Source organism: Pyxicephalus adspersus, chromosome 1 (assembly GCF_032062135.1).
Source record: "Pyxicephalus adspersus chromosome 1, UCB_Pads_2.0, whole genome shotgun sequence".
Lineage (NCBI taxonomy): Eukaryota > Metazoa > Chordata > Amphibia > Anura > Pyxicephalidae > Pyxicephalus > Pyxicephalus adspersus.
This window is the reverse complement of record NC_092858.1, coordinates 3,951,517-3,978,673: the sequence shown is the minus strand read 5'-3', so window position 1 is coordinate 3,978,673 and position 27,157 is coordinate 3,951,517. Positions and strand designations below refer to the sequence as shown.

The following is a 27,157-nucleotide window of genomic DNA, read 5'->3' as shown; positions in this document are numbered from 1 at the left end:
AGCTTTAATACATTTCTGAGATTTTTATAGTTCATTAGTGGTAAAAGGATATCCTTGTCATCAATTTCTTTTGAGAAACAATAATGACTCGAAATAAATGAATGTTGTTACTTTTTTTATATTTAAATATTTTATTTAGTAAATTGGATCATATCTTATTCATGCTCATTTGTGTGTTTACATATATTGCTGTATTAGTGGTATTACTGGCTCTCCCCAACGCGTTGGGTCTTGAGGTTCAATTTATTACTGAATATACTAAACAGTCTGACACTTTATTTCATTTTGGAACCTTCATACATAGCTGTTATCTATTTAGTGTATGTCCTATGGACCCCATGATGGAGTGTGGGGTCAGGACTATCATGTAACAATAATTGTACCAATATTTTGTATTGTGAAACTACTATTATGTATTCACATGATCATCTATAAACTATATTTGTCTACAAAACCCCTTCTTCTTGTTCCTCGTCTTACTTTGCTATATGTATTTGAATAGGAGTAGGCACACTAAAGTATACTATTTCCACAGGGTTGTTGACACCAAATTTATAATTTTGTATTCCCTAGAGCAGTGTTTTTCAACCTTTTTTGAGCCATGGCACATTTTTTTACATTGAAAAAATCCTGTGGCACACCACAAATCAAAAATGTTACTAAATGACACTCTGTAGCTAATTTTCTTATCTCTAAGAATAAACAAGGCAATTAGGCTACCTACTGCCACCCCCTGTATTACATTACTCTGCCAGTCACTACAGCACAGACACTCGACAATGGTAATTGGATAATTTCCCATGGTACATCTGAAGATCTCTCATGGCACAGTAGTGTGCACAGCGGCACAGTGGTTGAAAATCACTGCCCTAGGGATACCTATGATGGAGATTTGGCTTTGGAAACATGAACAATAGTTGAAGAACCATCACATCGATGTAAGCTTGGTGGACATAAGTTTGTTCTCCCTTTTCCTGGTTTTATCTTAACTGCTTTACTGAGGATTTTAGAGTGTTTATGGGAATTTGTGCAATGATAGCAGAGAAAACTTAACTCTTACTTACTTTAGTCAACTCTCTGTGTAGGTCATTCGAGTTCCTCCACACCAGATTCCTCGAAGTATATTTTTATAAAGTTGACCTTGTCAAAATGGGTTCAGCCATGCTGGAAGAAAATACAACTTTCCCAAAGTATAACCACAAGGTTGCCTGAATGACTTTATATGCTGTAGCCATGACAGTATCCTTCACTGGGTGTCCACATTATTTTGACCTTTTTAACATTTCTGTCCATTGTTAGGAGCTTTAATTCGGGGCTGTCAATTCATCAAGGGCCAAGATTCACAAACATTTTCATTGTGCTGTAAATATATGAAGGTGCAGTTTACAAAGAGTCAGAAAATAATGGCGGTTTATTTTAACTTCTCGTCCTGTGTGTGGCCCCAAAGGACTGGGCATTCTTGGCTTTATTCATTGTTAGATTTAAAATAATTTGTTTCCTGAGAAAAGAATACATTTTAAATTTTTTTTAATATTATTTTATATATATGAAGCAAAATACTATGTGAAAATGAGATCATATTATATTTAGTTTTCATTGCCGTAACAATACTCCTTGGTAAAGACAATTAAACAAGACAATTCTAAAAACATAATTATGAAATTCAACGTTCCCTGGTGACATCCAGTTCTGTAAAAGAAATGAAGCCATGTATTATATATTAAGCCCTAGCTATGATTGGTGAATCTTATTTCAGGATCTGGGTAAGTGGCACAGGAAATCCAAGACTGATATATTATTTGAGAGTAATAGAGTCCCCCAAAGAATAATGAGGGGGTAGATACTCTTTACTTTGACAGAAAAGGACAACACAAGCTGGAATAGAGAGGAATGATGAGTGATTCTAGCTTACAGTGGTTTCGGAATATATTCAGCCCCCCTTCAATTTTGTTATGTTGCAGCCTGATGTCACAGTCGTTTAAATTCTTTATTTTATTCTCATTCATCTATGCTCAGTACCCCATAATGACAAGGTGAAAACAAAATTTTAGACAATTTTTTAAGTTCATTTAAAAAGAAAAAACTAAAACTTCACATTTTCATAAAGTATTTACACATTTTGCAGAAACACTTCAAATTTAGCCCAGGTGTCTCTTATTTCTTTTGATTATCACTGAGATGTTTCTGCAACTTGATTGGAGTCACCCAAGTAAATTACATTGATTGGACATGATTTGGGAAGGTGCCACCTCTCTATAGTTGACAATGCACATCAGAGCAAAAACTAAGCCATGAGGTTCAAGAAATAGCCTGCAGAGCTCATAGAAAGCTAGAAAAAATCAGTATAATTGGTGATATTATGGAATTTAATTACATTTGTTATTGTAGAAACAGACAAAATTGAGTAGAATTTGAATTTGGTTTCCAACCCAATCCTACCTAGAGCCTAGATCAAGAAACATTTTTTCCCCCAAGCTAAACAATAGCGAGCAATACAGTACAGTTGTGGTCACAAGCTTGCAAAAAAGAAGACTTAACAAATATGAGACTTTATATGGTCATGCTATAGCCTTAAATGTGAAAATCAGAATGCTGAAAATAAAATACATGGTTAAGTTTTTGGCTTAGTGCTTTACACTGTGATGAGTGGTGATTAATAAGGTAAAGATGGGTAAGAGACCAGGCCACAGCCTCTACCACTTTAAATATTCACTGTATATTACACAATGACATTGTATTGTATGAAAAGTAGAAATAGGTATTGGCTTTCCAAAGATATGCTCCCTTTTAGATTGTTTCAAAAAGTTCTACTAGCAAAAAAATAAATAAATAATGCATAAAGACAGTCATATAAAGTATTGTTCTTCATGTCCTTCGCCAGGATCATTATAATAATAAACAAAAAAGAGTTTGGAGAACTTTTAATTCATCTATTATATATGAATTTTCATGGAAAGAATGAATCTAACCTCCGGCTTTGTTCTTCTGGGCTTCTCAGATCTTCACTACAATTATGTTGCTCTCTTCTCCACCATTCTGGTTATATACACCCTCACATGGACTGCTAACTTACTTTTAATAAGTTCCATAATGATTTCTCCGCAGTTGCACACACCAATGTACTTTTTCTTAGGGAACCTGTGAATAGTAGACATTTTTTTCTCTACAGTGACAGTTCCCAAGCTTCTGTCCTGCATTCTTCACGGAAGAACCTCAATCTCCTTCCTTGGTTGTTTCTTGCAGATGTTCTTCTTCATGCTTCTTGGCTTCACTGATAGTCTTCTTCTATCCGTCATGCAATTGATCGATATTTGGCTATATGTTTCCCATTACACTACACATCAATGATGAATGATAAGGTTATGTTCATACTAAGTGGTAGTTGCTGGTTTGCAGGATCTCCACATTCATTACTGCACACGTATAATGTATCACAATTATCCTACTGTGAGGACAGATTGATCCCTCACTTCTTCTGTGACATGACACCTCTCATTAAACTGTCCTGCTCCAGTACTAGATTTGCTGAGCTCGTTATATACATTGAAGGTTCTATAATTGTTTCTATCCCGTTTCTTTTTGTAGTCATCTCTTATGTGCTCATTGGAAGGGCTATCGTAAAAATGAAGACCAGAAGCAGCCGTAGCAAAGCCTTCTCCTCCTGTTCTTCTCATCTCATGGTGATTTGCCTTTTCTATGGTACCATCATCTTCATTTACTTTCGCCCACCTTCAAACTACACCTCCCAGTATGACCGCATGGTTAGCATGGCCTATACCATCATAACACCAATGCTGAATGCTTTTATTTACAGCCTAAGGAACCAAGAAGTGAAACAAGCTTTGAAGAAACTCATCATACAATACTTTCCAATATATTGAGTTGGATTTGGAATTTATTAGGATTTCTTCCTTGCTCAGTGTCTGAAGACTAAACCTTCCTGCCCATTCAGAATTCTTTATCACAATATGCTGATCCATGCACAACTGTCATCCAAGTATTCCATATACCACAAAATAAGTTTCACATCTAATTGTGCAAAAAAAAAGACAGAAATTTCTATGCAACAGTGCAAAAAAAAAAAGACGGTGTATACTTAGAGTTAATTGATGTGATTTTACTTGGTTAACAGTCATGTTAATTTTTGTGATATAGTTATCGGTCACAAATTGAAAGTTGTGTTGAAATTGGTCTGTTTTCCTATATACCAAGCAAAACACAACAATTATTATTAAACAGTATTTATTTAGCGCCAACACATTACTTGCTCTACATTAAATAGGGGTTGCAAATGGCAGACAGATACAGACAGTGTCACAGGAGGAGGAGAGGACCCTGGAAGCAGAGCCAAAGGAACTCCTTGTTCAGGCAACTTCCTGTTGCCAGGTCACTTCCTTAAGAAGGGAATGTCAGGTGATGGGCTTGGATCAAGTGAGCCACGGACATCAGTCCCACCAGCAGAGGGAGTGCTGTTGCTGAGATAATCTTAGATGTTATTCAGATGTTTGCCAACAGAGGGAGTGCATCTGCAGAATACCCTGGTTCTCTGAGGCAAGGGAGCAGCTGACAGAAAATCACCTGACTTGGAACAGGAAGTATGCAGAGTGTTGGATCCAGAGGCAGAGATGGTGGGTGAGAAAGAAGGAGGGTGAGCAAGAATAAAGCACAGATCCCCTGGACCTGCAGGGATCTGTGACAATATATATCTTTTCATATCTTTATACTATTTATATGTATTTATATATTTATTATAGATATCTATACATGTATTTATATTTATATATGTATCGTATATCTATATATGTGTGTATATATATATATATATATATATATAGATATATATATTGTGAGGGGTTATGCGGGTTATGCTCAGGATCGCCTTTGCTGGAGTCAAAGGACACTTGTCTGGTTCATCCAACTCAGATCACACACTGAGGTTTCAGCCTTAAGCTGGCTTGCAGCCAGGTTTATTGAAGGTTGCAGACAAAATAACAAAACAGCAAAAGAAAACCTTGCCTGTCCGGCACTTACTATACATCAGACGTCCATGTCTATCAGCTGGAGGCCTTCTCCCTGTCAGCTCAAAACCAAGCTTTCAGCAAATTTATCTCATAAGAGAGGAATCTTGGGCAAATATATCTCCCTTCCACCTCAAATCCTGCCTTGGTGTCACAATATATATATAGATATATAGAGATAGATATGTATATATATATATCTATGTATATATGTATATATATATATATGGATAGATATCTAAAGAAGCAAATAAGAATTAGGGTGGATGATCTAGTCCACTGGCAAAAGGGAGGTCTCGCCTGCCAGAGTACTCAGGGATTTATCACCAGGCTAATCCTCGGGTCGGGCATCGTAAGCATTTAGGCATTCGTCTATGTAGACAGCTGAAATCAGTTAACTCTTTCTGAACCTGAAAATATTGGGTCATTTAAATATGCTTATTTCTAAGCTAATATATATGTTTAAAACATTTGCACACATCATACATTTTTATTTAGGGTTAACTGTAAGATTTGTGCCATTTGAAAGAATGATTTTTTAGGGACAGAATGCAAGCTCGCTAGTGTCAAGCTGCCGGAGATGGGCGCCTCGAAGCCCCAGATCATTTCCGGTAATAAATGTCTGGAGAATACGCCAGCATATTCTTGGTGGCTGAAATTTGGTTAATAAATAGGTTTAAGGGGTCCTAAGCCGAATTGCAAATACGCGCACACGAGCAATCTTCCGATTTTGCTTGATGAATCAGGCTCAATAGGAGCAACTGAATCTAGTTATACACAGACATGGTAAAAAATCACTGAAAACTACTTCCTTAGCCGATTTCAGCAACGTTGGACAGCGATGGGGCAGTCTGAATCAATTTTTTGAATTAGTATCACCTCTAATTGTGCAAAAAAAAACAAACAAACAAGCAACAATAGGGACAAATGACCGTGTATAACTGGGACCAATTGCTGTGACTTTACTTGGTTAACAATCACAAATTGAAATCATCATTGTGTAGAAATGTGTCTGTTTTCTTATATTGTGACTGTTAACCAAGCGAAAACAGAACAATTGGTTCTAATTATATATATTTTTTTTCATTGTTGTGCAAAAATGTCCCCTATTTTTGATAATTTAGCTATTAACCAGTGAAATCACACCCCTTAGTTTTAGGTATGCAAAAGCTATTTTTTTTACCATTGTGGTATATAAATGTTTCTGTTTTCTTATATTGTGACTAGTAATTAAGTGAAATCACAGCAGTTAGTAGCAATTTAGGTAATACTCCTAATTGGTAAATTAACATAAATACATTTTTTCATCTACCATAAACAATTGTGGCACATTGGTACCATGTCCAATTCTGTACTGTAATATTTGCATATATACAAAAAGACAGTGCTCTCCTCAGCCCTGTGCACGATACATTTAACCCAATATAGAAGCATTCCTGCATAGAGAACAAAATCAGACAAATGTTTAATGATTTGGAGATGCTGAAGAATTTCACCTTGGCTTTTCTTTTTACAATATATATAGAGAAAAGTTTGGGCCACCTATGGATACCAGTGGAACTCTGATGCCAGTCTCAAAACTCCTAAAAGCAGATTCTGCGAAACGAGTTGAAAGTGAGACTGGATGTATTTCCTTTGCATATTTACAAGATAATAGATGTGTCTCTCATTAAATGTTTAAATAAATAGATTTTGTTCAACTTTAAGAATGTGACTTGATACAAAGCTTACAGTTAGATATTTACAAATAATAATTTCAAAGTAAAGATTCAAGCTCAAAGGAACCCATGGATTCCTTCTTTGGGCTTCAAACAATGAATACAGCCTGAATATAAGGTATAAAGGGATCTTAAAAGACTGCATCCTTATATGCTTGGGTTTAACAATGAAGTTTATTACCTGGAGTCTGATATTTGTTAACAGACAAGAATATTGCAAATGCTGAAGGAGAAATAAGTTGTTCACTAAAATGGTAAAAGGCCCCGGAACATGCCATGTGAGCATTTAATATGGTTTTACAAATGGAAATATTTAATCAAGCTATATTCTGTCAGGATGGGAGACTTAGAGGTCTGCCTTAAGGTCAGGCTCGGAGGTAGCACTCCGGTCTTTGCAGCGCTAGGTCCCAGGTTTGAACCTCGGCCAGGAAATGATCTGCATGGAGTTTGCAGGTTCTCTCCGTGTTTGTATGGGTTTCCTCCAGGTACTCCGGGTTCCTCCCACAATTCAGAAACATGCACTTGGGTTTAGTGGCTTCCCCCAAAAAATTGACCTTAGATTGTGTAAAGACATATTACTATGGTAGGTAGGTAGGTAAACGTTGGATTGTGAGCTTCTCTAAGGGACAGCTAGTGACATGACTATGGACTTGTACAGCGTTGTGTAATATGTTGGTGCTATATAAATAATGTGTAATAATATATAGCTTGGGTTTCCCTTTAAAAAGAGAACCTGGATCCAGATTTTTGTTCTCGTAGGGATTCCTTATAATGAGATTGGGCTTCAGAAGTATGAACTAGTGGAAGAAATAGTGTGTAATGCTAACAGACCATCACATCAATGTAAGCTTGTTGGACATTCCATTTCATGGCCATGAATATGGAATTTTTGTTCTCTTTATGTATTTAATGTGTTTCATTTGTGTTATTGTTTGGAATTTTGTTTATTGTAATATTACGCAGTAAAGTACGTTTTTATATGAGCTGGCATCCGTGTTGTGTTCTCTGTTCGTGACTTCGCTGTATCCTAGAAAGCCCCCAGTACACGGCTTACAAAAGATTCCTGCTTTTAATTTTTTAGTACCCAGAAAAGAATCCATAAATGTATTTGAAGTAATCACCGTCCTTGTTCAGAGCTCAAACAAATTGCTTCATTAATCCCAACTTTATGTGTAGTGGAGGGAGAATGATTTTTTCATTGTCAACCATTGGCTTGGTAATGATGTTCTCTGCTCCTTTTTTCATGTTTTCTCTTGGAGGCCATGTCACTTTTTCCCAGTGATCCTGCTTTGCTCTACTATCCCACAAGCAGATAAAACATAGGAACTTTGTGTATACACTTTGTGTCCAAGTAGGAAGTTCACAATTTTTAAATCAACACATATGGACCATTGATGTTCATGATAGCAAAGCTTTTGTATAACTATTTGGATATTTTCATATTCTTCAAGTTTTGTTGAGAGACCAATTGGAATTGATGCATAGCAGTTGCCATTATGCAGTAAAACAGATTTCAAACTTCGAATGGAACTGTCTATGAAAAGCCGCCAGTCTTCTGCTCGGTATTCTGGTCCTCCCATATGGGCTAGTAGTCCAGGGATGTTACAACAGTACACAAAGTCTCCATCTTCACTGAAATATGGTAGAAGTGTCACTTTTCTTGTCCTATAAACCATGTTTTTAACTTCCGGTCTCAGACAGTTCTTTTATTTTAGCCTGAATGCTAAAAGTTCAGATGCTTGTTTTGACAGACTTAGACTGCTAACTCCTGGATTACACTGCAAACCCTGTATATCCTCCATGTTAGAAACAGGAATATCGGGGAGTGTACTGAACACTGGTATGGGAACATCAGCACCATGCAGCACGGGTCGTCTTGCTGATTCCAAATCAGGGCACTCCCACTTGTTTTTCTTGTAAGGTGTGAAACTTTTTACATTCACAGCACAAAAAATAGCAATCATTATGATGATTTTTGGGCTCCCACCATACCATAGGTACACCAAATTTCAAACTTGTTAGTTTTCAATTGACGTAGACACTCTACTCACGTTTTGCATACCATATGGGGAGTCCAATACTTAACTTGGTCCCCCAGGTAAAATACCAAAATATGAAAGATAAAGATAAAAAAAAAGAAACCTTACTTGGAAATTTCAAAGAACAAATGAATATAAGATTAATATGGTCATGTTATAGATTTGAAGGTGAAAATCAGAACACTGAGAAGTAAAATACATGGACCTCTGGGTCATGTATTTGGCTTGCTCCCATAGACCTTTAAACTGTGATGAGTGAATTATCTGGTGTTTAGTAAGGAAAAGATAAGGAAGGGACCAGGCCACTAGCACAGAATTTGAATGCCTGAGAAACTAGGCTATAGGAGTCCACAAGCAATTTTAAAGATATCAGAGCTTGGAATATAAATATCACTGTTAATTACACAATAACATTGTATTGCATGAAGAGTAGAAATGTGAATTGGTTTTCCAAAGGAAATTATTTGGTTTATATTTTTTCAAATCTTCTTTAATGCAAAAATTATATAATAAATGCATAAAACAGTCATATAAAGTATTGTTCTTCATGTCCATTGCCAGGATGGGTATAAAAATTAGCGACTGTGCAAACATATTCGGAGAATTTGGAGAACTTGTAAGTTACTTGTTGTATTTGAATTTATTCCATATGAATTTTGATAAAAAGAATGAATCTAACCTCCAGCTTTGTTCTTCTGGGCTTCTCAGACCTTCACTACAACCATGTTGCTCTCTTCTCCACCATTCTGGTTATATACACCCTCACATGGATTTCCAACTTACTTTTAATAAGTTCCATAATGATTTCTCCGCAGTTGCACACACCAATGTATTTTTTTTTAGGGAACCTGTCAGTAGTAGACATTTTTTTCTCTACAGTGACGGTTCCCAAGCTTCTGTCCTGCATTCTTCACGGAAGAACCTCAATCTCCTTCCTTGGTTGTTTCCTGCAGATGTTCTTCTTCATGTTTTTTGGCACCACTGATAGTCTTCTTCTATCAGTCATGGCAATTGACCGATATTTAGCTATATGTTTCCCATTATACTACACATTAATGATGAATGATAAGGTTATGTTCATACTAAGTTGTAGTTGCTGGTTGGTTGGAGCTCCACATTCATTACTGCACACGTATAATGTGTCACAATTATCCTACTGTGAGGACAGATTGATCCCTCATTACCTCTGTGATGTGACACCTCTCATTAAACTGTCCTGCTCCAGTACAACATTCACTGAGATCTTCATATACACTGAAGGTTCTATGATTGTTTCTATCCCATTTCTTTTTGTAGTCATCTCTTATGTGCTCATTGGAAGGGCTATCGTAAAAATGAAGACCAGAAGCAGCCGTAGCAAAGCCTTCTCCTCCTGTTCTTCTCATCTCATGGTGATTTGCCTTTTCTATGGTACCGTCATCTTCATTTACTTTCGCCCACCTTCAAACTACTCTTCCCAGTATGACCGCATGGTTAGCATGGCCTATACCATCATTACACCAATGCTAAATGCTTTTATTTATAGCCTAAGAAACCAAGATGTGAAACAAGCTCTGAGGAAACTCATCATACAATGCTTTCCAATTTTTTGAGTTGGATTTGGAATTTATCAGGATTTCTTTCTTGCATTGTCTTCTGAATCTGAAGACTAAACCTTCCTGCCCATTCACAATATGCTGATCCATGTACAACTGTCATCCAATAATACCATATACCACAAAACAAGAATCACATCTAATTGTGCAAAAAAAAAAAAAAAGACAGGGAAAATTCAACAGTGGTAAAAAAAGACGGCTTATACCTAGAACTAATTAATGTGATTTTACTTGGTTAACAGTCATGTTAATTGTTTTAACTTTGTTATCAGTCACATGATGAAAATGTTGTGTTGAAATTGGTCTGTTTTCCTATATTGTGACTGTTAGCCAAGCAACAACACAGCAATTAATAATAAACAGCATTTATATAGCCCCAACATATTACTCAGTGATGTACATAAATAGGGGTTGCAAATGGCAGACAGATACAGACAGTGACACAAGAGGAGGAGAGGACCCTGCCCCGAAGAGCTTAGGTGGAGGAAATATAGGAGCAATTGAATCTAGTTATGCACAGGCATGGTGAAAAATCACTATTTTTTCCTTACTCAATTTCACAAACTTTGGACAGCAATGGAGCAGTCTAAATCCATTTTTTTAATTAGGATCACCACTAATTTTGCAAAAAACAAAAATACAAGTAACAATAGAAACAAATGACTGTGTATAACTGGAACCAATTGCTGTGACTTTACCTGGTTAATATTCACAAATTAAAATCATTGTTGTGTGGAAATGTATCTGTTTTCTGATATTGTGACTGTTAACCAAGGAAAAACACAACAATTAGTTCCAGTTATACACAGACTTTTTTATCATTGATGTCCCCAATAAAAATGTCCCCTAATATTGATAATTTACCTATTAACCAGTGAAATCACACACCCATTAGTTTTAGTTATGAATATGCAAATTTTTACTATTTCGGTGTAAAAATTCTGTTTTGCCATACTGTGACTAGTAATTAAGTGAAATATCAGCAATTAGTAGCAATAAAGGTAATACTCCTAATTGGCAAATTCAATATAAATACCTTTTTCATCTACCATGAAAATTTTGTGACACATTGGTGCCACGTCCGAAACTGAAATTGAAACTGGATATATTTCCTTTGTATATTTGTAGAAGATAATAGAAATGTTTTTCTTTGTATGTTTAAATAAATACATTTTATTCAATTTTAAGGATGTTATTTGATGGAAAGCTTACATTTGGATATATGGAAATATTACATTTAAGGTAAAGATGCATGCTTAAAGAAACCCATTCCATCTTTGGGCTTCAAACAATGTATAAAGCCTGAATATAAGTTTTAAATGGATATTAAAAGCTTGCATCCTTATATACTTGGGTTAAACTAAAGTTTATTACCTGGAGTCTAAAATTTGTTAACAGACAGGAATATTGTAAATGCTGAAGGAGAAATAAGTTGTTCACCAAATGTTAAAAGGCCTAGAGACGTACCATGTGGTTTTACTTTAGCAAATGGAAACATTTATTAAAGCTATGTTCTGTCATGATGGGAGACTTAGAGGCCTACCTTATTATTATTATTACACTAGTAATATATTATTATATAGTGCCGACATATTACGCAGGGCTTTACAATATCCATAGTCATGTCACTGGCTGTCCCTCAAAGGAGCTCACAATCTAAAGTCCCTACCATTGTCATATGTCAATACAATCTAATGCGGGAGGAAGCCCACAGAAACTGATAGCGTCCTGGCCGAGATTCAAACCTGGGACCCAGCACTGTAATGGCCAGAGTGCTAACCACTGAGCCACCGTGCTGCCTTATGGGCATTAACTTGGGTTTCTATTTCAAAAGGGAACCTGGGTCAAAATTTGTGTTATCCTAGGGATTCCTAGAAATGGGATTGAGCCTCAGAAGTATGAACAATAGTAGAAGAAGTTGTGTGTAATGCTACTAGATCATCACATCAAAGTAAGCTTGTTGGTCATTCCATTTCATGGCCATGAATATGGAAATTCTGTTCTTCCTTTTCTTGTCCTGCAAAGGCTTTACACAGAATTTTGGAGTATTTATGGGAATTTGTGCTCATTTAAGTACTGAGCAAGGTTAGGTACCAATGATGGAAAAGAAAACTTGACTCACAATCTATGTTCAATTTAATCTCAAAGATGTTCAGTATTGTTGGTCAGGTCTCTTTGTAGGACATTTGAGTTCCTCCACACCACATTCCTCAAACCATACTTTTATAGAGTTGTCCCAGTCAAATTGGGTCCAGTCATGCTGTAATAAAATTGGGCTTTTCCATAGTTTAACCAGAAAGTTGCCTAATAACAATACCTTTCAATGCAAACTCTTGCAATCACCTGGAGGGATGTCCACATAATTTTGGTCTTTTTACCATTTCTGTCCATTGTTTAGAGCTTTAATCAGGGCTGTCCGTTCCCCGAAGGCCAAGATTTACAAACATTTTGATATTTCTCTAAAAGCAGTGAATCTTTGAAGGTGCAGTTTATGAAGAAAAAATTACTTTTTTCATGAAAATCCTGTCTTTTTTGTGGTCATCGAGAACTGAAGTTGGACAGTCGTGGCCTCATTCATTATATTATTGAAATTTCATTTTCATTGAGAAAACAATTTACTATACATTTATATATATATATATATATATATATATATATATATATATATATATAGGCAAAATAATATAGAAAAAATATTATAGAAAAATAGATCATATTATTTTAAATATTTGTAGTCATTACAATTCTCCTTGGTAAAGACACTTAGACAAGACAATTCTAAAAGCATAATTATGAAATCCAAAGTTCCCTGGTGACATCCAGTTCTGTAAAAGAAATGAAGCTATGTATTATATATTGAGAGCTACCTATGACTGGTAAATCTTTGCCCTATTTCAGGATCTGGTAAGTGGCACAAGAAACCCAATATTGATAAAAATATTGATATATTAATTATTGGAGAGTAATAGAGAATTTTCTTTTTTTTATGTACTAGGGACAATTGTAAAACTCGGCACCACATCTAACTTATGTATGTTACCACTTAACAAATCATTTATTGTAAAAGTGGAAAAGTGGAGATCAAATCCTGTTAGAATAAGGTACTGGGATGCTAAACATTCAAATCCAAGGTAATTTGTCACATCCTACCTCTCCTACAATGTTTACAATATATTTACCTTTGATTTACAGAAAAAGCATGCTTTTTCATTATTTTCTTCCATTGGGGCATGTTTCCATGGGTGGCCAACAACTCCACATTTATGTGGGTGACAATGCTATATTTAGGGGCTTTGAAATAAACTTGGGTAGGTGGAGGCCATTCACATAAATATAAATTAGTATAAATAGTGGTATCAGTCCAATTCAATTTGGTATCACATCATTGTATACATTTTGTACTGACTATTGTAGATCTTTTGAATATCTACAAATATAAAACATTCTGTTATTGCTGATCTTACATAAAAAATCTAATTAACTAATTAATATGAGATCTTGTATGATCATGTTATAGATTGGAAGGTAACAATCAAAACACTAAGAAGTAAAATACATGGACCTCTGGGTCATGTTTTTCTTGCTCCCTTCACACGATGATGAATTGTCTGGTGTTTAGAAAGGTAAAGATGAGGAAGGGACCAGGCCTCTAGCACAGAATCTGAATGCATGGGAAACCAGACTATAGGAGTCTACAGGCAATTTGGGAGACCTAAGAGCTTGGAATATAAATATCACTGTTAATTACACATATACATTGTACTGCATAAAGAATAGAAATGTGAATTGGTTTTCCAAAGGAAATGATTTGGTTTAGATTGTTTCAAAACTTCTTTAATGCAAAAGTAAAATAATAAATGCATAAAACAGTCATATAAAGTATTGTTTATCATGTCCATTGGCAGGATCGGTATAAAAAAGTGACTGTGCAAACATATTCAGAGAATTTGGAGAACTTGTAAAATACTCATTGTGATCTATGTGAATTTTGATTAAAAGAATGAATCTATCTTCGGGCTTTGTTCTTCTGGGCTTCTCAGATCTTCACTACAACCATGTTGCTCTCTTCTCCACCATTCTGGTTGTATACACCCTCACATGGATTTCCAACTTACTTTTAATAAGTTCCATAATGATTTCTCCGCAGTTGCACACACCAATGTATTTTTTCTTAGGGAACCTATCAGTAGTGGACATCTCCTTCTCTACAGTGACGGTTCCCAAGCTTCTGTCCTGCATTCTTCACGGAAGAACCTCAATCTCCTTCCTTGGTTGTTTCTTGCAGATGTTCTTCTTCATGTTTCTTGGCTTTACTGATAGTCTTCTTCTATCAGTCATGGCAATTGATCGATATTTGGCTATATGTTTCCCGTTATACTACACATCAATGATGAATGATAAGGTTATGTTCATACTGAGTGGTAGTTGCTGGTTGGTTGGAGCTCCACATTCATTACTGCACACGTATAATGTGTCACAATTATCCTACTGTGAGGACAGATTGATCCCTCATTACCTCTGTGAGGTGACACCTCTCATTAAACTGTCCTGTTCCAGTACTACATTTGCTGAGATCTTCATATACACTGAAGGTTCTATGATTGTTTCTATCCCATTTCTTTTTGTAGTCATCTCTTATGTGCTCATTGGAAGGGCTATCGTAAAAATGAAGACCAGAAGCAGCCGTATAAAAGCTTTCTCTTCCTGTTCTTCTCATCTCATGGTGATTTGCCTTTTCTATGGTACCGTCATCTTCATTTACTTTCGCCCACCTTCAAACTACGCCTCCCAGTATGACCGCATGGTTAGCATGGCCTATACCATCATAACACCAATGCTGAATGCTTTTATTTACAGCCTAAGGAACCAAGATGTGAAACAAGCTTTAAAGAAAATTATCATACAATGCTTTCCAATTTATTGAGTCGAAATTTATTAGGATTTCTTTCCTTCTTTATCTGTAAGATGTCTTCTTTATCTAAAAACTAAACCTTTTTGCCAATTCTTTATCACAATATGCTAAACTATGCACAGCTTAGATTTTCCTGGTGGACTGATATCTGAAACCAAAACTCTGCCCTCACAGTATGTTCTGGAATGGACATCTGCGTGCTACTATCTGGGCCTCCATATCTTTTTCCAACAAGTGCCTGACATCCAAGAATATCTTACCTTCCACATTTCTGAGATGAGAAAGAAAATATGCAAAGAACACAGTCCTATGTTATTATCTACAGAGGCTCAGACAAGGATTGTTTACACCTAAAAACCTTCTAACTGGATGACCTCTCCAAGACCCCCAAGATAGAAAGTTTTCTTTGCAAATCCAGCCTACAATGTGGAGCACTAAGTTGTACTTTAACACCTTCATTTTTATATCATACTGTAATTTGTTGGTTTAGTAATCCAATTTTTTCTGTTAGACTTTAAGTGATACATTACCATGTGTAGAAATAAATCTCCTGATGGCACAGAATTGCCATGGTCATAAAGCAGCTGTTGAGCTCTGATAATGACAGGTAAACATATACAACACAGAGACTGGCCTTTATGAGGACAGTCAGGATGACCAGAGGTTGCAGCATGTTGTTTGTCAACAGGAAGTCACAGTAATTTCGTAAGCAATGAAAAAACTTTAACATAACATACAGTGTGCAGGGGTCGGAAGTATCTAACGTACAGCAAAACAAACAGAGTGCAAGGGTCAGAAGTATCTAATGTACATCAGAACATACAGAGTGCAGGGGTCAGAAGTATATAATGTACATTGGAACATACAGAGTGCAGTGTACATCAGAACATACAGAGTGCAGGGGTCAGAAATATCTAATGTACATCGGAACATACAGAGTACAGGGGTCAGAAGTATCTAATATACATCAGAACATACAGTTTGTAGTGGTCAGAAATATTTCATGTACAGCAAAACAGGAGTGCAGGGGTCGGGAGTGTGTAATCCATTATCTTTTACATTAGTGATGGAGAAGCAATCAATGGTATCAATGGTAGAAAAAAGCCTGATTGTTGGTATTGGAGGGATAAAAAAGGCCCCAATATGGTGACAACTGAATGCAAATAACCCCCATTGTTTGAATTTCTAAGTAGTGTATTGAAAAGGAATTTCAATTAATATGTGTTTTTTACAATAAAAGCATAGCAAAGAACATGACCGTTACATTATCAGTTGGTTGATGTTAGTTTGATCTAGTTGCTTAAAAAGAATGTATAAACTTATATTTATTTGTAGGTAAACAAATGTGAGAGATCAACTTGAAGTTTAATTTTCAAATTATATGTTTATGGGGTGAGGGGTATAGCCATATTTGTATATATACTATACTATAGTAGGGCTTCTCATTCCTTTCATTCTCACAATAACAGTATGAAAGGAAACTTTGTTAGTTAAATCACTGAAAACAATGAGCTCACTATGTGACTGATATCTCAAAGGTAAATTTGAGATACAGCTAGACCAAAACCGGTCATGTTAAACTTTTTTTTTTAAATTTTGGGCCTTAAACAACAAAATTTATGAATATTTATATATATATTTCTTTTAAGAACCCCATATGAACCAGACTATTGCCAACTCCATGTCCTTGCATATTATCCATCATATATCATATAGTAAAAGTATCCTAAATACAGCTATCATTAGGCTCAAGGTTTGGATTTGTAGTTGCCTTGGATTCACTGCGAATTCTGAAGGTTCAAGATGATTTACAATTCTGATTAATTCATTTGCAAAATCATGCGGCCAAGTTTTTTTTCGCTAGCAAAACTCCATAATACTCAACCTTTGGACCATGTGTAAAATTTATTAATATAAAGTGGAAATAAAAATCCTTAAAATGTGAACATTAGCTTTTATTCAAAATATTTAAAAACAATGTTCATAAAAACATTGAGATGGTCTCCTCAAATCAGCAAGTATCTCATATGGAAGCTGGTTTCCATTAGCCATGGGAAAATATAATCAACACAGAAAATCTGGAGCTTCAACCTCCCCCAAACCATCATTTGCCCCATAAAGGTCCCTTTACAATAATGGTAAAAAGCGGCTTGTCTAAATATTGGCCCATTGGTCAACGAATGCTCATTCAGAATCTAGATCCCTGTGAACCTTTCAGGTTGATCTAACTGTATATGTAGATACAAAACATTCAATTCATATTCATACAGAGTTTTGCTAACTAAGCATAAATTGTTCTTTCCAAGTATAGGTGGATGCCCAATTCTGAAGATTGATCTGAAGGCAAAGGTTCTTGGTACCCAAGTCATTAGTTTTTATCACACTGTAGTTGTAGTTGACCTTTACTCAGTAACCTGATGATCTGAGAACATCTTTAGCTCACATGTTTCTAATACAGTACGTAGAATTCCCAGACACACCTCTTGTAAGCCTTAGCTGCCTTTTTTTTACAGAATTCATAATGTATCCAAGGGTCACTGCTACAATGTTCCTGTAAGCCAACTTCCCATGACCCTTTCCAGATTCACACCCTCTTTGTAAAGTTAGATCTGGCTGGTAAATGTCACACTTGGAGAGAAGGAACAAGTAGGGGTGCTATGGGTAGCTCAATAATGGTGTGAGCCCTGAGAAGAGCTAAGGCTCAGAGAGTCTCAGAGAATCTAAACAACGGCCTTTCTTCCTCCAGAGCCTTTAGACATGATGATGTTGCCAGGTTGCCATCTTTAGGCACAGCACCGTGGGCAGGACAATGTGCGGTTCGGCATCAGCAATCAGCAAGCAGAGAATAGTCAGACAGGTTGGAGTCAAGGCAGGCAGCAGGGGAGCAAAGTCAAGAACAAAGCCAGGGGTCAATATTAGAAATCTAGAGGATAGACTCCAGTAACATGGTGAAAACACAGGGAGACACGGAAGATACAGGAAATGACAGGAGGCACAGGGGTCACAGGGGTCACCAAAGACGCAGGGGAATGCAGGGGACACAGGAGGCACGAGAGACACGGGGGTCACTGTAGACAAAAGGAAAACACTGGAAGAGCACAAGAGAATAAAAAGCAAAACAACAGACTGGGCAACAATGGGTTAGCACAGGAGCTGGACTGGGAAACACTCAATTACCCAATATTTGTAGAGGAAATGCTTCAACAGAGCTAGGGGGCTCAGCAGAAGTCTGGAGACATGTTACTTGAATGCTGGGCCCTGTGTCCATGCCAGCTAAATAGCCATTGATTGGCCAACAGAAGGGGCAATGCTGAATAAACTTAAAGTGCAGGCGCTCCTGAGGTCCGAACTGTCCACATGTTCATGAGAGAGGCACTGGAACTTTAGCCAGGAAGTAAGTGTGACCCTAACACATGAACCTTACAGCTCAGAATACAAAACCAGAACCCCCTCCCACCATCCACCACCATAATGTTCTTTATTTCATATTTATGTCTCTCGATCTATCATATAGATTGTAAAATTCAGTCATTTTACTTTTCTCAAGAAAGAATAAACTTTCTTGTATTTTCAGAAACTTAGATTAGTTTTATTTTTAGTTTTCATCTTGTTAGACATCAGAGAAAAAACACAAGAGAATTTCAAAGACATAACTCATTAAAAAGTATAAAATACCCTGGTGACTCCATGCTCTCTGAAAGAAAGAAAGTACCTTCAGTACATGGTAGGTGGAATCCAATATTGCCATAACAAACAGTAGACTTAGACCACTGAGGACGTAGAAGATCCTTCAAACACTCAAAAAAAGGATTAACAGGTTGGGATATCAATGGGATTTAATGTACTGAAGGACAGTGTTATGAATAACCCAACTAGAAATGAACACTTAATACCAACATAAAACTATAATAGATGGTCTAACTATCAAACAATAATAAAGGAAATAAGAAGGGAGCAGGTCTATGCCAAGAACTAATAAAGCTGATAATATTTTCATGCAACCTGGGTTTCGGGGTGCCTAGGCAAGTCCACTTGGGTCCATCTGCATTTTGAGATAAGTTTCAATAATGCTTTTTTAACCTGGAGTTCAGCCTATGACTTCCATTAAATTCCATATTGTAATATAAAAAGTCCATCCAACCTCCAGCATTGTTCTTCTGGGTTCATTGATCCTATTTACTACAACCCTGCTGTTCTCTTCTTCATTCTATAGATGATGATTTTTAGGAACTTTTATGGACAATTACTTTTACTTCTTTCAGAATTTTAAATAGAGAAATCTATGGAATTCACCCTTTTGTTTTGGTCAAGGTGTTAGGTTGCTCAGATTGGAAATCACTTAAAGTTTTGATATCCCATGGAAATATAATCTATGTAGAATATTGAAGATAATTTGTCTTGCTGCTCATCATAATCAGTAACGGCACAACAGAGCATACTGAATATCTCTAAATGGAAGGAAACTGGATGTCCACTTATACCATTCTGCAGTAAAGGTGACACCTACTCAATGTATATTCAATGGAAAAAGTAAATCTAACCTCCGGCTTTGTTCTTCTGGGCTTCTCAGATCTTCACTACAACCATGCTGCTCTCTTCTCCACCATTCTGGTTATATACACCCTCACATGGACTGCTAACTTCCTTTTACTGACTTCTATTAAACTTTCTCCACACTTGCACACACCAATGTACTTTTTCTTAGGGAATTTGCCAGTAGTGGACGTCTATTTCTCTACAGTGACGGTTCCCAAGCTTTTGTTCTGCATTCTTCATGGAAGAACCTCAATCTCCTTCCTTGGTTGTTTCCTGCAGATGTACTTCTTTGTGTTTTTGGGGGTTACTGAAATTTTTCTTTTGTCAGCCATGGCTTTTGATAGATATCTGGCTATATGTAACCCCTTACGTTACACATCATTAATGAATGATAAGTTTATGGTCATCTTGTCTATAAGTTGTTGGATAGCAGCAGCACTGCGTTCATTATTGCACACCTATAATGTGTCCAAATTAACTTACTGTGAGGACAGATTGATCCCGCACTTCTTCTGTGATGCAACGCTCCTCATCAAACTGTCCTGCTCCAATACTGCATTAGTCCAGCTCCTGATATACACCGAAGGTTCTATTATTGTAATTATTCAATTTCTGTTCATTCTCGTCTCCTATGTTTCTCCTATGTTTGTATTCCTCCTCATTGGATGGGCTATAATGAAAACGAAAACCAGCAGCAACCGAAGCAAAGCCTTCTCCTCCTGTTCTTCCCATCTTATGGTGATTTGCCTCTTTTATGGTACAATAACTTTCATTTACTTCCATCCTCCCTCAAACTACTCTTCCCAGTATGATCGTATTGTTAGCATGGCCTACACCATCATCACCCATCATTCACGATGCTGAATCCTTTCATCTACAGCCTAAGGAACCAAGACGTGAAAAACACTCTCAAGAAGCTCATCATACAATGCTTTTCTCACAACTACACAAAATACCCTTCTTCTTGTGTCTTGTTGCTGAGATTAACTTGTGGCAAGAGTAATAACATTTCGACTTGATTCATCAAGGGGAGAAATTAACTCATCAACTTTTTTCCAGATCCAAAGCTTGTTATTGCACCACCTCAAACGGCATTGGCCATAGTAGAGAAGCTATTCTAGACATTTTGTTCTGTTCTTTGTAAAGAAGTCTAATGACATTTTAGTATTTAGATCCCTTTAAGTGGGGTGTGTGGGGTAAAATGTTCTAGATTATTAAATTAGGGTACTTCATTGTGAATGAGTGGTTGGCTATCTACCGTTACCAAGTTCCAGGCTGTACAGTGAGAGGAGCTAATTACTGAAGTTATGAATTTGTCTGCTAGCCCGTCAACGGGTTTGGCTTCCATTAAGGTGGGTGTTCAACTGAATAAATAAGTGGAGAATTATAGATTGAGAGTTGTTAACTCTGTTAATTGTTAAATGAGGAGTCTACCAGGCTGAATGGCCCAGGGCCCTTGGTCTGGCTTGGTCAGGGCTCTAAACCTTGCACTGCCGGGGAAGCTAGCAAAATGCATTTTTGAGTCAAAGGCCCCATTGTTTGAATTTCTAAGTAGTATATTGAAACAAAAATTGCAATTATTATATGCTTTTGCAATAAAAAATTAGCAAAGACTGTTACTTGTCAATTGGTTTTTAGTTTGAACGAGTTGCTGAAAAAGAATGTATAAACTTATTTTTATTTGTAGATAAACAAATGTGTGAGATTAACGTGATACATATAATCTTATTAATATGTGTTCATGCTGAATGTTTTCTTATGTTTAATTTTCAAATTCTATGTTTATGGGGGTGGGGGGGTATAGCCAAATTTTTATATGAAGCTGCTGCTTTTATTTTTAAAGTTTTACTATAGTAGGTCTTCTCATTCCTTTCATTCTCACAATATCAGTATGAAAAGAATCTTTGAATTAGTTAAATCACTGAAAACAATGAGCTCCCGATGTGACTGATATCTCAATGGTGATTTGCAGAGATACAGGGTCACCCTTACATACAACAAAGTCCCATTTAGGTTACAGCTACACCAAAACCGGTCAAGTTGAACATTTTTTTTTTAATTTTGGGCCTTAAACAACAAAATTTATGAATATTTATTTATTATTATATATACAATTTTAAGAACCCCATATGAACCAGACTATTGCCAACCCCATGTCTTTGCATATTATCCATCATATATCATATAGTAAAAGTATCCTAAATACAGCTATCATTAGGCTCAAGGTTTGGATTTGTGGTTGCCTTGGATTTACTGCAAATTCTAAAGGTTCAAGATGATTTCAATTCTGATTAATTAATTTGCAACATCATGCGGCCAAGTTTTTTTCTCTAGCAAAAATCCATTTTACTCAACCTTTGGACCATGTGTAAAATTTATTAATATAAAGTGGAAATAAAAATCCTTAAAAATGTGAACATTAGCTTTTATTCAAAATATTTAAAAACAATGTTCATAAAAACATTGAAACAATATAATCTGTGTTGATTATATTTTCCCATGGCTAATGGAAACCAGCTTCCACATGAGATACTTGCCGATTTGAGGAGACCATCTTTCTATTTTTAAGGGGTCAGCCTTTCCAAAATCCCTTCTATTGGACCTTCAACCTTTCAGGTCGATCTAACTGTATATGTAGATACAAAACATTCAATTTATATTCATACAGAGTTTTGCTAACTAAGCATAAATTGTTCTTTCCAAAGTATAGGTGGATGCCCAATTCTGAAGATGGATCTGAAGGCAAAGGTTCTTGGTACCCAAGGCTTTAGTTTTTATCACACTGTAGTTGTAGTTGACCTTTACTCAGTAACCTGATGATCTGAGAACATCTTTAGCTCACACGTTTCTAATACAGTAAGTAGAATTCCCAGACACACCTCTTGTAAGCCTTAGCTGCCTTTTTTTACAGAATTCATATTGTATCCAAGGGTCACTGCTACAATGTTCCTCAAAGCCAACTTCTCATGACCCTTTCCAGATTCACACCCGCTTTGTAAAGTTAGATCTGGCTGGTAAATGTCACACTTGGAGAGAAAGAACAAGTAGAGGTGCTATGGATAGCCCAATAATGGTGTGAGCCCTGAGAAGAGCAAAGGCTCAGAGAATCATAGAGAATCTAAACAACGGCCTTTCTTCCTCCAGAGCTTTTAGACATGAGGATGATGCCAGGTTGCCATCTTTAGGCACAGCACCGTGGGCAGGACAGGTGTGCGGTTCGGCATCAGCAATCAGCAAGCAGAGAATAGTCAGACAGGTTGGAGTCAAGGCAGGCAGCAGGGGAACAAAGTCAAGAACAAAGCCAGGGGTCAATATTAGAAATCTAGAGGATAGACTCCAGTAACATGGTGAAAACACAGGGAGACACGGAAGTTACAGGAAATGACAGGAGGCACAGGTGACACTGGAGGAGACACAGGAGGCACGAGAGACACGGGGGTCACTGTAGACAAAGTGAGCACTGGAAGAGCACAAGAGAATAAAGAGCGAAACAACATACTGGGCAACAATGGGTTAGCACAGGAGCTGGACTGGGAAACACTCAATTACCCAATATTTGTAGAGGAAATGTTTCAGCAGAGCTAGGGGGCTCAGCAGAAGTCTGGAGACATGTTACTTGAATGCTGGGCCCTGTGTCTATGCCAGCTTAATAGCCATTGATTGGCCAACAGAAGGGGCAATGCTAAATAAACTTAAAGTGCAGGCGCTCCTGAGGTCCGAACTGTCCACATGTTCATGAGAGGGGCACTGGAACTTTAGCGAGGAGGTAAGTGTGACCCTGACACATCAACCTTACAGCTCAGAATACAAAACCAGAACCCCCTCCCACCAAGCACCACCATAATGTTCTTTATTTCATATTTATGTCTCTCGATCTATCATATAGATTGTAAAATTCAGTCATTTTACTTTTTTCAAGAAAGAATAAACTTTCTTGTAGTTTCAGAAACTTAGATCAGTTTTATTTTTAGTGTTCATCTTGTTAAACATCAGAGCAAAAACACAAGAGAATTTCAAAGACATAACTCATTAAAAAGTATAAAATACCCTGGTGACTCCATGCTCTCTGAAAGAAAGAAAGTACCTTCAGTCTTCCCAGTATGATCGTATTGTTAGCATGGCCTACACCATCATCACCCCAATGCTGAATCCTTTCATCTACAGCCTAAGGAACCAAGACGTGAAAAACAGCCTGAAAAAGCTCATCATACAATGCTTTTCTCACTATTAAACAAATAAGCCCTCTTCTTGTGTCTTGTTGCTGGGATGAAATTGTGGCAAAAGTAATAATATTTTGTCTTGATTCATCAAGGGGAGAAATTACATCATCAACTTTTTTCCTTCCTTTTTTTCTAGATCCAGAGCTTGTATTGCACCACCTCACACGACACTGGCCATAGACCAGAAGCTATTCTGGACATTTTGTTCTGTTCTTTTTAAAGAAGTTGTAATGCCATTTTAGTATTTAGGTCCCTTTAGGTGGAGTGTGTAGGGTTAAAATGTTCTAGATTATTCTAAGTTAGGGTACTCCATTGTGAATGAGTGGTTGGCTATCTACTGTTACCAAGTTCCAGGCTCTAGAGTGAGAGGAGCTAATAAATAATGGTAAGATGTGTCTGCTAGTCACAGGGTTTGGCTTCCATTAAGGTGGATGTTCAACTGAATAAATAGGTGGAGAATTAGAGACAGAGAGTTTTTAATGCTGTTAATTGTTAAATAAAAAGTCCTCCAGGCTGGATGCCCAAGGCCCTTGGTCTGGATTGCTCGGGGGACCTGAATCTTGCACTGCTGGGGAAGCTAGCAAAATGCATTTTTTTGGCACGGGGGACGCCCTGGGGGACTAACTGCCCCGGGAGCCCGACCTTCTGGAACCGACAGGCAGCCACGGCTGGTGAATTCGACCTCATCACCGCTCCCTTGGACCGTGTTGCTCTTCCCGCCATCCTTGGTTGGCATGGGGGACACTGAGCGTCGCTGTCCACCCTCCTGTAAAATGCCTTTTTTCAGACAAAAGCCTCCGAGTGTCTTTGGGTATCAACAAGAATGACGCATTAGTGTTTTTTCATGGTTTACTGACTATAGTTGCTGATCCAGAATCAAGGACCCTAGGTCAAAGTCTGAGGACTGTTTTTTGCTCAGCATCAAGTGACTGAAGCTCGTTTATTAGAAAAATCAGTGCATACATGAACTGCCCCATGTGAACTCTCTTACACTGACTGCACTTTCCGATACCCATAGTAAAGAGGAAAAATAGACATTTACTGCTATTCCTTTATGATCTGAAATCTTCTAATTATTCAGGAAAATATTGGTCTTTTTTGATTTTGTATTTTTGACCTAGGCTTGATCATTAAAGATATCCTGCGGTTGCACAATTCTATCTTCGGCTGTAATAAAACATCCGCCTATACAATGTGTCTCCAGCGTATTTGGGCCAAGTCTTGGTTATAAAAACTGTCATGTTGCTTGAAAGTTTTACACATCTGCTTTCTCCTAATTCATTTTGAAAGTTTGTTAGAAATCGGTCAGCGAAGACAATTAGAACATGGACAGCCTCAGCAGCTATTAGCTAATTTCTATCCACTGGTCAAAGCAGGCCTATTACTATTTATTAAAAATGCATATGTTGCTACTAAACCTACCTGAAAAATGGCCTTTGCATTGCAATGACACAAGATTGGATGCTGCTATATATAAGCCAAGCTATATCTTATATTTTTGTAGTTGGTACATGTGCCCCATGGCAGTGTAAAGTCTCCTTTGACATAATTTTGCCTAAATTTGCCTATTTGCTGGTATACTGACCAGAATAATCCAACACATTTTGGCCTCCATACATTTATTGGAATTTAAATTGCTATCCCTACCCTTCATTAGAGTAAAATGTTCAATGTAAGACAAAACCATCTGCCTGTTTATCAAGCTGATCTAATGCATTCAGCAGATTGGGCCTGATTTAATACAGCTCCTCATGACTGGAGACTATCATGGGAGAACCTGGGTGATCCAAAATTCTGAATTGGAATCCTAAGAATCATTGGTACTAGTTGGCAAATGTTTACAGTCATGTACCAGATCTATTTCAGGTGTGTTGGTTCACCAAGGTCCAACCCAGATTTGGATCTGACTGGTGACACATCAACCCGAGACAATTCAGAATAGGAAATCCGATGCGATTCATCCACCACCACCTTATTCTTCATTTCAGATTTATGTTTCTCAATCTATCATATATATTGTAATATCAGATAATTGTAACATATACCCCTTTAGTTTTCTCAATAAAGAATACATGTTCTTGTGTTTTCAGAGGCTTAGATTAGTATTATTTTTAGTGCTTATAAAGGTATCTTGGTAAACATCAGAGCAAAAACACAGGAGAGTTTTAACAACATCATTTATTAGGAAGATTTAGACGTATAACGTTCCCTGGTGACTCCATGTTCTCTGATAAAGCCGTACATTATAAATGGAGAGCTGCCAATGTCTGACGGATATCATTCTACATTCAGGAAATGGTAAGTGGAATCCTATATTGCCATAAACACCAATTGATTCCTCACTGAGAAGGTGGAGGATCATTTAAGGATAGAAAGAAAGGGATGAACAGGTTGGGATAATAATAGGAAAAAAATATACATATATACCGAAGGACAGTGTCATGAAAGACCCAAGTGGAAATGACGCAGTCCTTGTTTTGTTAGATGGTTTTAGGCCTGTTACAATCAAAATTTACAAAATTGTTTACTTATACTAAATGGATAAATGTAGTTTAAGTGGACCAGATTTCTCATGTTGAAGGCTGCAATGATATATGATAAATACATTGGTAAAAATATTGTCAAGTATTATACACATTACTAATGTATTCCAGGCATTAAAATCGTCTGTACATGGCTTACTTCTGAAGATACCAAGACAAGGAAATGTATAAAAAGCAATATATAGCAATGCATACAAAAGCAACACATACTAATAAATACAATATTTATTTTTTAACATTTTTAATCCGATTGAAATGTTGTAGCTCATGAAAGGAGACCCAAAAACCTCTTGTAACTAAAGACATTTCCCTGAAGGAGTGGTCAGAAGTTTCACCAAGTCAGACACTGTTGGGAAATATTGGAATAGTGGAATTCAATTCTGCCAAAAAGGTCTATAACAGCATATATAGTCAAAGGTGTGTTTATTTTTTGCAGAATTTACACATGTGTATTGCAAATTTTAAGCTTTTTAATGTGGTGGCCACAATCGACAACACTGATATACAAGGATCTCCAACAATATACAAGGATCTCTCACAATATACAGGGATCTCCCACAATATACAGGGATCTCC

At 36.9% G+C, this 27,157-nt stretch overlaps 3 protein-coding genes and 1 pseudogene across 3 annotated transcripts; all 4 read left to right on the top strand.

Moving 5' to 3' along the window:
• Positions 1-2,958: 2,958 nt before the first annotated feature.
• Positions 2,959-3,881, top strand: LOC140321825 (olfactory receptor 1f45-like; annotated as a pseudogene).
• A 5,562-nt stretch (positions 3,882-9,443) lies between these two features.
• LOC140321824 (olfactory receptor 1f45-like) lies at positions 9,444-10,367 on the top strand. The gene has a single exon (XM_072398606.1). It carries the CDS (start codon positions 9,444-9,446, stop codon positions 10,365-10,367), a length of 924 nt encoding a protein of 307 aa, XP_072254707.1.
• A 4,003-nt stretch (positions 10,368-14,370) lies between these two features.
• LOC140321823 (olfactory receptor 1f45-like) lies at positions 14,371-15,294 on the top strand. The gene has a single exon (XM_072398605.1). It carries the CDS (start codon positions 14,371-14,373, stop codon positions 15,292-15,294), a length of 924 nt encoding a protein of 307 aa, XP_072254706.1.
• A 4,509-nt stretch (positions 15,295-19,803) lies between these two features.
• On the top strand, positions 19,804-24,049 carry LOC140321822 (olfactory receptor 1f45-like). Its single transcript, XM_072398603.1, has 2 exons — positions 19,804-20,624; positions 23,896-24,049. The coding sequence occupies exons 1-2, from the start codon at positions 19,804-19,806 to the stop codon at positions 24,047-24,049; spliced, it is 975 nt and encodes a 324-aa protein (XP_072254704.1).
• The last annotated feature ends 3,108 nt before the right edge of the window (positions 24,050-27,157 follow it).

Excerpts from the sequence above, each read along its gene's own strand:
- LOC140321824 (XM_072398606.1), top strand. The coding sequence starts at position 9,444 with ATGAATCTAACCTCCAGCTTTGTTCTTCTGGGCTTCTCAGACCTTCAC.
- LOC140321823 (XM_072398605.1), top strand. The coding sequence starts at position 14,371 with ATGAATCTATCTTCGGGCTTTGTTCTTCTGGGCTTCTCAGATCTTCAC.
- LOC140321822 (XM_072398603.1), top strand. The coding sequence starts at position 19,804 with ATGGAAAAAGTAAATCTAACCTCCGGCTTTGTTCTTCTGGGCTTCTCA. Across the intron at positions 20,625-23,895 it reads CCCTCAAACTACTCTTCCCA|AAAGTACCTTCAGTCTTCCC; the intron begins GTATGATCGTAT and ends TCTGAAAGAAAG.